At 41.8% G+C, this 13686-nt stretch overlaps 1 protein-coding gene across 1 annotated transcript; it reads right to left on the reverse strand.

Annotated features, from left to right (window-relative positions):
- Positions 1–200: 200 nt before the first annotated feature.
- On the reverse strand, positions 201–1199 carry LOC117058801 (vomeronasal type-2 receptor 26-like). Its single transcript, XM_033170169.1, has one exon. It carries the CDS (start codon positions 1144–1146, stop codon positions 247–249), a length of 900 nt encoding a protein of 299 aa, XP_033026060.1. The 5' UTR covers positions 1147–1199; the 3' UTR covers positions 201–246.
- Positions 1200–13686: the final 12487 nt, after the last annotated feature.

Consider the following 13686-nt stretch of genomic DNA (forward strand, 5'->3'; position numbering starts at 1 on the left):
TATCGTTATATAAATTTATTTATTCATTGTCTTCAGTTGAAGTTCGGAAGTTGATGTGAACATTTGCCTCATTTGGTCAGATCGGCCTCTTAAAATAACATGCAACAATTTTGCAAACCAGAAACAGAGCACAAAAAAGCTGAAATAGTTTCATTTGGTCACATTGTCCTCCACATTCATTCACATTTTTGATGTTTCAGTGTTGAAAATTAAGAACAATCATGGAACTGTAAATTCTTACATTATTTATATCTTTCTTTGCATTAGATGTTCTCTGGTGTTCAACTCAGGCCTCACAAGAATAATGTAGCATTTGGGGAAAAAGATGCAAGCCAGTAATCCAGCACTAGAAGCCAAGATGGAGAAGATCTCCACAGCCACCATGTATTTTCCTCTGGTGCTCAGGTAAGTTGGAATAAAGGAGATCCAAACACTGCAAAAGACCAGCATGCTGAAGGTGATGAACTTGGCTTCATTGAAACTGTCAGGTAACTTCCTGGCTAGGAAGGCCACAGTGAAGCTGACAGTAGCCAGGAAGCCCATGTAGCTCAAAACACAGTAGAACATATGGACGGACCCTTCATTACATAACAATATAATTTCTTCACTCATTGATTGCATGTCCAAATCAGGGAATGGGGGGAAAGTTGCCAGCCAAACACCACAGAGCCCTACTTGAACAATGGAGCCAGAGAGGACTATGGAATAAGCCAGTTTTTTGCCTACCCACTTCCTGATTGTGGATCCTGGCTTGGTAGCCATGAATGCCAGAACCACTGATATGGTTTTGGCTAAGATACTAGAGAGGGCAACAGAGAAGACGATGCCAAAACTTGTTTGTCGTAGAAGGCAGGTTGCCTGCTTAGGTGTTCCAATGAACATCAAGGAGCAGAGAAAACACAAGAGGAGGGACACAAGGAGAATGTAAGTGAGGCTTCTATTGTTGGCTTTGACAATCACGGTGTCCTTGTGCTTAATGAAGATGCCCAACACTAGAGCTGTGATCAGAGAGAACAATAGTGCAGAGGAAGTTGAAATGATGGCTAAAGTTTCATCAAAGCCCAGAAAGTTTAGTATCTTTGTAATGCAATTATCCTGGTCTTGGTTTGGATACTTATTTGGTGGGCAACTGATACATGTTTCCATGTCTGAAAAGAGAAAATGAAATTACAAAGACAATTCTGTAGAATTTTAGTCATCAGGAGTTCACCTAGTTAATGTTCTTTACCAGGACAGCCTTCAAAACTTCTATCCGAATGACTTTTGCCTGAGATATTTCAGAAATAATTCTCATGCATCAAATCTGGAATTTCTACATAGAGGACATCTCTATGTCTTAGTGGTCCTCCTCTTCTTTCTTAGAATCACAAGATGCTCTGCAGTGAAATGAGACCAAGATTGCAGCTGAAATCTTGTGAGCCAAAAGAGGTCCACTGAGTGCGACATTTACTCTCTCCCCAAACTGCCTTCTTCTTCGTGGAGTGACCATCACTTCTATTCCATCAGAATTTAGTAGGATTTGGATGTAAATTGTATCATGTTCCTTTCTAAATATTTTTCCTTCAGGATGTTTTAAAGATTATATTGAAAACAATAAGAACAATTTAAATATTCATTATTTAACCCTCTCCCGCACAAGAATCTTAACGACAACAAAATTTTAAGGACCTCAGAGTTGGATAAATAAATTGTGCATTTTGGTCTATTTTAACGTAACATTTCTCACCCCTTTCATTTGAGTACATCCCGCTGGGACATGCTTCACAATCATAGCAACAAAATTTACTTCTTTCCTTCTTTTTCTTCCCATAACCAGGACGGCAGTTGTCATTACATACTGACAGGGGTGGCACCTATACAAAAATATTGGAAGAATTTATTATTATTATTTTTAAAAAATGTCTGGGAGGTATTAACCCAACACTGGGTGATATATAAGGAATAGGACCAATAATGTGAAACATATTGTCCATATTTGCACAGGTGGGACATACAATGGGTTATGAAACAGGTGCATAGCATCATATAAACTCAAGAGGGTTATAATGTTCATTTTAAGCCCAAGCAGTGCTGTAACAAGCTTAGCATTCTATCTGACGCCACTAACTGGAGATCTGCCTCAGGGAATACACATACAAGAATGGCTAACAACACTTTCTGATACCTATTGGTCCTTCTCAGTGTCAGATGTCTTCTGAGCATGCTGCTCTTTTTTGTATTGTGGTTCATTTGTTTATTTAGTGATAGACCTTACGGTATTCCTTAAAGGACATTGCTTACTCCATGGTGGCTTACAAATATGCAATAAACAAAAATGGAATATACAATATAATATCACATACCAAGCAGAATGCAGTCAACATGAGTTGCGTGTTTAGACCTTTTACCTTTCCCCAAAATAAATTCACACAGGAGTCAGATATGTGGTTTGTTTTTTGGCAGAATTTAGGCCACAACTTTATTGATTACATAAGGGTGGCACTGTGGGTGGCACTGTGGGTTAAACCACAGAGCCTAGGGCTTGCTGATCAGAAGGTCGGCGGTTCGAATTCCCCGACAGGGTGAGGTCCCGTTGCTCGGTCCCATCTCCTGCCCACCTAGCAGTTCGAAAGCACAGCAAAGTGCAAGTAGATAAATAGGTACCGCTCTGGCGGGAAGGTAATCGGCGTTTCCGTGCGCTTCTCTGGTTTGCCAGAAGCGGCTTTGTCATGCTGGCCACATGACCCGGAAGCTGTACACCGGGTCCCTCGGCCAGTAACGCAAAATGAACGCCGCAACCCCAGAGTCGGACACGACTGGACCTAATGGTCAGGGGTCCCTTTACATTTACCTTATTGATTACAATCAAGTGAGTGGTTGCATAGGTACTGGTTTGACTATCTCCCTGCACTCATGCAGGCAGCACTGTCTCAGAGCCACGTTCATAGGACAGCCCAAGGATGAACACCAGGGACAGCTGATGGAAGGAGCACCAATCAGCTGCCTTGATGTCCCCTGGACTCTGGCACGGGCTGAACCCCTTCCGGGGATCGCCAAACCAGAGATTCCCTGGATTCCTCTACCAGAATATCCTTCATTGCATAGGTGGGGCCACGTCATGTGCCACGCCTATCACCTGAAACAGAGCCTATCCGCAACTTACAAGTTGTGACGATTTGCTACGCAGCAGGTGAAACCCTAATGGCACCAGCTAATCAGCCAAGTGGGGGGAAATTCCTACCGTGCCCCTGCCCCCAAAGCAGGCAACACACGACGGCATAGCAAGGTCAAGCGCAAGCCCTAAATATAGGGAGAGGTGGGAGGGTGTTCCGATGTGATAGCTCCAAAGAGGAAGCTCGTAAGCCTCGAATGGGTTATATAGATCCCATGTTGCTCCTTTTCTTCAGCACCCCATTGGTCAGATTGCACACAAACAACACGGGACCCACCTATCAGGGGTTGTGGCTGTTCCAGGATTACCCACCCACAACACTGGGTCAGGTGGCCAGGTCGCACCTCAACACGTGCCCTCTTTTAATGGAGGACCCGCTCTGGACAATAAATAGGATCTCTTAAAGTAATATGCAAGTATGCTCCCACAAGCAAAGCTCATTGTTCAAATAGAGATTCTCTCCATTAAAATACTATCCATCTACATATTGATTTCCTCTTCTTAAAGTCTACTTCACATTTAATCAGGTGCTAAATGAAAAAAGCCTCCTTCTTTGCATTGCATCCCACTTTATTTGGATAACCATGAATGTTGGCATCTGAGAATTTTCCCCCCTCACCTGAGTCAATCCCCTGTGCCATTTAATCTGTCCATCATTAATGGTGAGCTTTTTGCCTGGAGGGGCCTGAGGATCCAGCCTTCCCACTTTGACCCTGATGTAGGATCTGTTTGGGAAAGTGATCAAATTTGTAATATCAAAACCAGCTTCTAATTCTCCACGTTCATTTAATGTAATTTCATCACCAACAGAGTTGTTGAATGAGATCTTCTGTAGGAATGAGTGGAGCTAGGTGGAAAGAGAATAAAAAGGTCTATAAAGTATTATAACATTCTGATTAATATTGTTGAATAGCTTTCCTAGATGCATTCAAGATCGTTATAACTAGGGGTTATAAAGTTTTGATTCAAAGTATAGTTTATGACAGTGTAGAATTGGCAGAACCATTCTTGTTTTCTGAAGATGAAGGAGTTATACCACACACACCACATATCGAGGAAAAGTTACATGCTGTCATGTTAAAAGACGTCTTTTATGCCCCTTTTCCATTTCACTTTTTAATCAGTATTGTGTGATGATTTGTTCTTGCATAATCAGGGACATATAAAAATCTTTGCAATTGCTTCTCCGTGTAATATCTCACCTCTAAGAGGAAGATGGTCTAAGGATCACATCTGTAGTGGACATGACAACTGTTGGGTTTTAAAAAGTTATTGTTATGACAAAAACCTCCCAATGATTTATGTTTTGCTTAAGGAGCAAAGCCTGCAACTCAGTAGGAATCTTCCTTTAGATTCGAGGAGGCCTTTCAAAAGTCTCCATTACAGAAATCAGGTAGGATATGTTGAAGCAAATTCTTTGTAAGCAGGAATTTCTTTCACTGCCTGCTAAATCAAATGATTGCTGTCTCATTTTAGGCACACCAATGCTATTCTAACTTATCACTTGAATACATTCAAAAGTGGATTAAAGACCTTTGGTCAGAAGACTCCATTGGAAGTGTTAAGTCTGGTGATAAATTGTTAAAATGAGCATGAACAGGATCTCCTTATTCACCTGAATAACAGGACATTTCAGAAGCAAATTTTCAGAGGTTTTGAACAATCTCTCTGGATGACAATATTTAACCTCAATACCAGTTCATTGAGAAGTTGCAGTTTGTTATTCTTGGATGCTGCCCCTACCCATTTGTGTTTTCTTTGAGGTATATGGGACCTTAAATATACTTTTAAAAAATTGGTATCATGGATAATTAGCTTATCTAGTGCAATATCAAACTGCTCCATTGCCCAATTTCCACAATGGCTCCCTTCTCCTCTGCAGAACAAAATGTATCTTTTCTTGCTGCTTTTGCTGGTTGTGGCAGTGCAGAGAAAGCTGGTGAAAGGTTTGCAAAGTTTGATTGGGTGAGCTTGAAAGCTCTTAAGGAATTCAGAAAGGGAATGCAATTGCCTTTTTCCTTTCTAATGTTAACATCACAAGGTGGCCAAGTGGAGAATGTGCTTGATTTTAATTTTCTTTCTCTTTTAGCTTACGGTGGACACGGGTGGCGCTGTGGCCTAAAACACTGAGCCTAGGGCTTGCTGATCAGAAGGTCGGCGTTTCGAATCCCCTCGATGGGGTGAGCTCTCGTTGTTCGGTCCCTGCTCCTGCCAACCTAGCAGTCTGAAAGCACGTCAAAGTGCAACTAAATAAATAGGTACCGCTCTGGCGGGAAGGTTTACACTGTTTCCGTGCGCTGCTCTGGTTTGCCAGAAGCGGCTTAGTCATGCTGGGCACTTGACCCAGAAGCTGTCTGCAGACAAACGCTGACTCCCTTGGCCTATAAAGCGAGATGAGCACCACAACCCCAGAGTCGTCTGCGACTGAACCTAATGTGTACCAAATGCAATTATAGAAGTAATTTCTCACTCACTGGATCATCACCTTGTCTTGGTGAGTGGACCTGCTCATTCCTGTGACCCTTGTGAACAAAGCCGTTGGGAGTCTTGTACTCCCAGTAGGGTCACCCAAGCTAGTAAAGTCATAGGGGAAGAGCTAGACAAAGAATGATCCAAGAAGTCTTCAATGGCAGAATAGGTAGATGATAACAAGCAGTATGTTACAATGGCTGTGAAGGTGGATGAAGGCTGCAGTAGATAAGAATCTACCAGTCATCATGATAATCATGCCATTGTAATAAAGCCTTAAAGACAGACAAACCTTCCCAGCAAATGTATTTAAACAATTATGCCACACCAAATTTGGTTTGGATTTCTGTTACTATCCACTCAACAGTACTACCCGCCCCAAAGCTTCAACAACTGTCTAATCAAATGCCACTTGAAATATAGGTACAGCGACTTCCGGCGGCAACGCCATTGCGGAGCGGTCGTGGGTTGCCTCGGCTGCGAGGCGACCCAGTCCGTCCCGGGGGTTGGAGCCCCGCTACCGCAAAGCGGGGCTCCGGTGGGGTGCGGGAAGAGCGTCCCGCACCCTGGGCTCCCCGGCTATGCCCACTGTGGCTCCGAACCCTTCCCTCGCTCCCCCTGTAAAGGGGGAGTGGGGGTGAAGGGACAACGGAGCCGGGCTTCAGGGGACATGCCCCAACCGGGACGCGGAGCGGCGGTTGCCCCCGCGATGAGCGTCAATGTTCTACCTGTTAAATTTGGAGCCTAAGAAACCCGGTGGCCATGAGTATTGGATCGGACTTGCTTTTGTGCTTTTTTGACGACCCGGGTGATATTTGGAAAGGAAGCCTGCCTCCCTCCCTTCGGGGGATAGAAAATAACCAGTTTAAGAGACTGCTGTTATAGCGATGGCTACAAAGTACTTGAAGTTTGACAAGTGAGACTTTCTGGATTTCCCTCTGGGGAATAAATTGGGGGACAATATCTCTTTTTAAAATTTGTGGTTCTTGCGCCCTGGATTCAGGGAAAATGGCTGCGAAGGACTGTGACTGAATGGAAAGTTACTGGTATTAAGATGGAGAAGTCTGAAAATCGAAACTGTAACTTGACACCTATGCCTGCTTCTGCCATGCTTGGCTTTGTTTTTGATTTGGTTACGAACCGTGAAATGAGTGATGAAGAAAGGATTATTTTATTGAAACTGGAACTGCTCAACCGAAAATTGGAAATATTGAACTGTCATATGTCAGAAAAGTTATATCCCACAGAGGAGACTTTACAGGAAATGGCTGCATTGGAAGAGAACCTTGGCACGGAACTGAAGGGGTTGATTGAACAACAGGATGGAATGATATGGCGACTCCGGAGAAATGAATCGTCCTTTGGGGGTGGCAGACCCAGGATGGAGAAAACTGTTATATCTAACTCTCGAGGTGAGAGCTCGGGAGCGAAGGCGAAAATTTTATGTTTATGTCTACAAATAAAAGAAGAATGTGACGACGAACTGGAGAGGCCGGAAGAAAAGGTGCGTACCCTGATGTTCTATGCAAGGACTGCTTTGGACTTAGTCTGGATCTGTGGACTTGTAAAGAAAAAGGTCACTTCGAGGAGCGGCTCTGGAGCAAGACGACCAAAGAAAATGGACAGAAGGGGGATAGGGTGAGCTGTACTAAGGGTAAAAAGGAAAAAGGGATTTATTATGATAACCTGAAACCGGTGTGTCAAGACTTTAAGTTTTAGATAAAGAAAAGAGGTATTTAAATTTTTGTTATTAACAGCAGTTATAGTGAATGAAGATATTTGTTATGATTTATATTGAAAATAATGGGATAAGAATTAGAATCTTGTGTGGAATTAATATGAAGTTATAATATGATTCGATCTATGTTAAGTTAAGAATGGGAAAATATTGTTTATTATAAAACAAGATTTGTTAAGAAGAATGTTTTAGATTCTAACTTTAGATTTTTGATTTTTTAAGATTATGATGGTATATGATGTTATTAAAGTAATATTTGGGATTAGAACCGAAGGTGAAAAGGCAGGGGAAGTCTGTACCAAGATTCAACCAAGAAATTTTTTTTTTTTACAGCATAAGAAGAAGAATTATTGGTGTTTGTGTATTTTTCTATTTTTAGTTGGGTGTTGAGTTAATGTGGGTGTTATATTCGTCTGTTGTTTGTTGTAAAACCAATAAATTTTCATTAAAAAAAAAGAAATATAGGTACAGCATTCATTCCAACTCTTGAAATATATGATGTTATTTAGCCACTATTTATAACTAAATACCAACTCACAAGGGATGCGGGTAGCACTGTGGTCTAAACCATAGAGCCTAGGGCTTGCTGATCAGAAGGTTGACGGTTCGAATCCCCGCGACTGGGTGAGCTCCCATTGTTTGGTCCTTGCTCCTGCCAACCTAGCAGTTCAAAAGCACATCAAAGTACAAGTAGATAAATAGGCACCGCTCCGGTGGGAAGGTAAACGGTGTTTCTGTGCGCTGCTCTGGTTCGCTAGAAGTGGCTTAGTCATGTTGGCGACATGACCTGGAAGCTCTATGCTGGCTCCCTCGGCCAATAAAGTGAGATTATCGCCGCAACCCCAGAGTCGTTTGTGACTGGACCTAATGGTCAGGGGTCCCTTTACCTTTACCTTACCAACTCACATAAAATATCAAGGCAGTGCACAATGTGAACACTTTGTAAACCAAACTCTTTGTTACAGCAAACACTACCTTCCAAGGCTCTATATTCTGAGGAGATCGTCTGCCTGCCGCCTCCATTCTTCTGCTGTTGGATACAGCCAAGTGCCTATGTAAGGCATGTGCCAAAGCATAGACAGCATTATAGATACTGTAGCTGTGGCTGGTCATGCTCATTTCAAAAAATGGCGCAGGAAGGCTCTCCAGCATTTCCTCTCCGGTACAATGCTTAGCTTTCTCTGTTGATTTAGTAGAGTCTGCAAATGAACAACCGAATGCTTCTTCCCAGAAACCTGTGATAAAACCATTTCCATCTTGCAAGGAAGGATTTACATTCTGCAGAAAGTATCGGAAGTCATGAATTTCCTTGGAATGAATTGCAAAGGAGATAGCACCATGGAACATTTGTATATTAACATCAATAAGTTTTAGAAAAACATATGTTACGAAATCAATTTGAGCTGTGGTAATCCATACTTTTCCTTCAGGTAAGTTCTTTTTGGACTGAGGAAAGATGAGCTGAGCTACCTTCATTATGTTTAGAGCATATGACAACCATAGAAGAGATGAATATTCTCCATATACAACAACTGTGTTTGCTGTGCTTCTCATGAAAGCTGGCAAAACAAATCTTGTGTCACGTACCATATCATATATGTTACCAGTGTCATGGATATGGTATTCAATTCTTTCTGTGAATGCTGAACAGATCCCATTCTTGAAAAGCATTGGTTCAATGGTATTCAAGAAACGTTCTCCAGCTTCATTAGCTGGAGTGATGAGCCCAACCCATTTCCATCCAAAATGCAGAAATAATTGGATAAGTCCCTGATACTGAAGATCTTCATTAGGAACCATGTGGTAAAAGGAAGGGAACTTAATTTGATGATTTGTGGCTGCTCCAAATGAACCATATGAAGTCTGTAAAAGGAGAAGCCCAAGCATTCTGAGTGAAAGAATTCATAACAAACCTATTAATCCCATATATCTCCAATATACTGATTTTATGGAAAACACCCACCCACACTGACATAAAAAATAAAAACAAAATCTTGCTCATTCCCCTGCCCTGTAGATTCCTGTTATTCCCATTATTACGGAATCAAAGCAGATTCCTACCTGTAGATGTTACTCTACTTCAAGTATAGGAGAGCATTTACTCTTTTTTAATTTGCTGCTTTCTACACCTCAAAATAAAATATCAGTAAAACACAAAAATACCTTCTCAATCATGTCCAGTAAAAAACAAAAGAACTAAAATGAATTTTTTTAAAAAAAAAACCCATATAATACTGGCACTGCTAGAAGTGTCTCCCAAATGCCGAATGACAGAATAGTAACTAGAAAAAATGGTTTTCAATGAGACATTGAATGTGAACATTCTGCAGAAACAGCATAGTTCCCCAGAAAAAGAATTTCCCAAGTCTTATGGAAAGCATTACTAGTTAAAATGTCCAACAATAAATCCATACATTTAGTCCCTTTCAATTGTCCCTGTTATACCACTCCAAATTTATGAATCAATATATTCCTGCTGGAAAGAGAGCTGGAGAGTGAATTATGGTGTGAAATCTCAATTTTCTGATAACCATAATATTCCTACCTGTGGAATTTTGTAAAGACCCAAGATGTCTGCCATGCACGAGGTGACCTCAGAGCTAAGTCCCCCAATGACTCCTATTACATTTTCCTGGTAACCACATTTGTAGTTGAGGACAAAAGTATGTGAGTTAAACAGCAGATCCAGAGTGGTGCGGTAGGTCATCTTAGCATCATAGTAGCTATCATAGATGTGGAACCCAAGAGTGACATTGGGCAAGACCTTGGGGTTCTCATTGATCTCATCAATCGCAAACACCAGGGCAAGAATGTGTTGGTAGAACTTTGATAACACTCTGTGAATAAAGTGGCATTATTTCATGGGAAAATAAAATAGTGCGCAAAATCTAGATTTGAGAGGTACAGCTTTCAGACAACTGGGATATAGAAAAACTATAAGGACTATATTCTTTCCAGTTACAGGTAGGTAGCCGCGTTGGTCTGCCATAGTCAAAACAAAATAAAAAGTAAAAAATCCTTCTAGTAGAACCTTAAAGACAAACTAAGTTGGTTTTTGGTATGAGCTTTCGTATGCATGCACACTTCTTCAGATATTCCTTCCAAAGAGCAATAGGCATGACAAGTTTATTTTTCACATTTTTTACCACCTTTCATCAATGAAACATAGGCTGGCTTTCTGAGTTCTCTTTGCTCCCCTTGAATCCTCACAACATTCCCTTGGTTGGAATTAACCCAGAGAATGGAGATTGGAATCTGTATCTCCCTAGCGTTTGTCTGCCATGCAAGCCAACAACTAGAATGCAGGAAGTGTAAATATCTGAAACAGGTCAATCAAACATGTGTGAGGTAACAGTAGCACACCAACCACATGGTGGTGGTGGTGAAGAATGCTGACATGGTGGCACATATTTTATGAGTGGTGAATGGGTACCTGTCATCTGTCCATGTTACCATTTCTCTGGCATCAGTAATGATGCATGAATGAGCTACCCCAGGATATCATTCCTGGTCATTCAGCACCAGTTCAAATGCCATAGTTTTATAAGTTAAATTAAGACTTCTTTTTTTTTTTTTGCCCAAATTGAAATCACTTCACTCATTGAATTTCAGTTGTCATTTTACTGCTCATACATCCAGTTTGGAAATATACATTTGGAGCTCTTCGCAATCCACTTTTGTTATAACCAATCTGAACAATTTGGTCTCATCAACAAACTTGACTGCTTCACTTCTTCAGTTTTTATGCCACCCGCCTTCTCCTTCTCTTACTCAATCCTCTCTTTGCAGAATTGAATCACTAAATCTTAAGGATTCCTAATGTCCAAGTGAGAGCAAGTGAGAGTGTAGACGTGGCTTTTATGCACAGATGTTTCTCATACAGTCTATCAAATCATTCAAATGAATACAGGCTGTCAAATCTTTGTAGTTCTAAAACTATTCATTCGAAGCAAAGTATATTTCAGTCAAATATTAGAATGTAAAGCATGAATGAAATTATATTAAGAACTATATACTTACAGTGGGTTCTCAATCAAGACTTCAGTGGGGTGTATATTAAATAAAAAATTGGGGAGGATGTAGCGGATAAAAGATGCTATCTGACCAATGACATGGTCACCTGGTTCATACCACTCATGTGGAATAGGTACAGGACTAGTTGTAGTAAAATTAGCACTATGCACTCGGCACACCATGATGGGGAATAGCAAGAGAAGCAACAGCAGCATGATTCTGCTCATGGACTCTTCTTTGCCTCTCTGCAATATCAATATCATCAGCCTGATTGGAACAGGATGGATTTAGAGGCAGCAGACTGCTTAAAGAGACATGTATGCACCTTATCATTAATTTTAATGCTTTCACAAAGACCTGCCTTGAATGGTAATAAGATGCAGTGGTTTAAAACGTGACCTATATAATCACAGAGCCTGGCCTCTCTAACCTGCATTATTCTAACTGTCTATGGAACAGGGGGATACTGTAAATATTTGGGACTTTCTTGTTGATTCTTCCGCCACTCCGCATTCTGTCTTTCAGAGCTTTGGCTAGCAGAATTAATTATTGTAATTTTAATAATTACAGGGGAGATCATCACTTTTTGCAATTTTTAAAGGACTCCATCATTAGCAGAACAGCCAAGTAAACATATTTATCATCTCAATGAGTTATAGATTAGGAATGGTTCTCCAAAGTTATCTAGTCCAAACTTCTTGCTGACACAATACACCCACAGTTATGAAACCATTGATAGACAGGCACCAGCCATTTCCCTAAAAACCCCTCTATCAAAATACAGTATTTTTAGAGTTGAGCCAGCCCTAGCCTTCCCCCAGTTTGTTAGTTTGCCACTACTGGGGCTCCTGTACTCTCTCATGTATGTGACTTTGTTGGGACACTTTTGCCACCCCACTAACTGGATCTTGGGAACAGTGCTGGAACTGTTCCAGCACGTAGGGACGCTGGGAAATGAAGTAAATCATGACACCTAGTCAGTTTAGAAACAATATATTTTTATTGTCAGAGGCAATTTGGTAGGCATGGGAACCTCTATGGCAGTGCACTCACTATTGATGGGTGGTCCCATCAGTAACAGTCCATGCAATGTGCTCCAGGTCTTGCTGCAGTTCCCATCACCCACCCATTTCAACCCATTTCTTAAATGATTCAGTATATTTAAAGGACATGGTTGGATTGGTGATTAATACAGTGATATTTGTTTATGGGCTTCTTTGATGTCGTAAAAGGCCCATTGAGTGTGTCAGTGGACAAGCAATCTTGGTCCTTATTGCTGAACAAAAAGTGAATGTATCTATTGTCACACTGGCTCCAATTAACTGCCTTTAACCTTTGTAGCTTCTGGACTGAGGGTATTATTTTAAATGCCCACATGGTTCTATATCAGGGGTCAGCAAACTTTTTCAGGAGGGGGCCAATCCACTGTCCCTCAGACCTTGTGGGGGGCCGGACCCACCGCCTCCTGAAAGCCACCCCTTCCCAAAAGCCCCTCCACCAATTCTACTAATGCCAGGGGGAAAATAAATAAAAGACAAGAGTCTTGTCTTGCTGGAGCGCAGAGCACATGCCACTGGCCTGGGCAGCGAAGGCAGCCTCTGTGCCACTGCTGCTTCCTTCCTGCTTGGCTGCCTCAGTGGCAAGGAAAGGGCGCCGCCCAGATGCCGCTGTCCTGGGCAGTGGAGACAGCATCCACACCGCCGCTGCTTCCTCCTGCTCTGCCGCCTCAGTGGGAAGGAAGGGATGGCGCCCAGAGGTTCCGCCAATTTTCTGCAGCCAATCAGAAGCTGTGTCAGCGTCAGCGTCCGTCCAGAGGTGTCTGTGGCTTTTGATTGGCTGCAGGAGCAAAGTTCGCAGGCCGGATTAAGGAGCCTGGTGGGGCATATCCGGTCCGCAGGCTGTAGTTTGATGACCTCAGTTCTATACGTTCTGCACTATACTAATCAATCTTTTCTAATATACCAAAACTGTGGGGAAGAGTTCAGTTTGTGAGAGCTCATTTCTGGACATAATGTAATTTGGGCTGATTTTCAGAGCTGTGCCCAGTTGACTCCAGCAAAACATCTCACAAGGAATTATGTTTTAGGGGTTAGGTAGGTTGTGGACACACATGGGGATTCCAATTTACACTTGTAATACCTCATGTTCCTAGACTGATACCAAGAACATAAGTGAAACTACAAACACAACTCTCATTTACCATATTGTCCGGCATATAAGACGACTGGGCGTATAAGACAACCCCCAACTTTTCCAGTTAAAATATGGAGTTTGAGATATACTCAACTGCAGATTATCTACCTGGCATATAAGA

The sequence above is a fragment of the Lacerta agilis genome, chromosome 14 (genome assembly GCF_009819535.1).
Source record: "Lacerta agilis isolate rLacAgi1 chromosome 14, rLacAgi1.pri, whole genome shotgun sequence".
In the NCBI taxonomy this organism is placed as follows: domain Eukaryota; kingdom Metazoa; phylum Chordata; class Lepidosauria; order Squamata; family Lacertidae; genus Lacerta; species Lacerta agilis.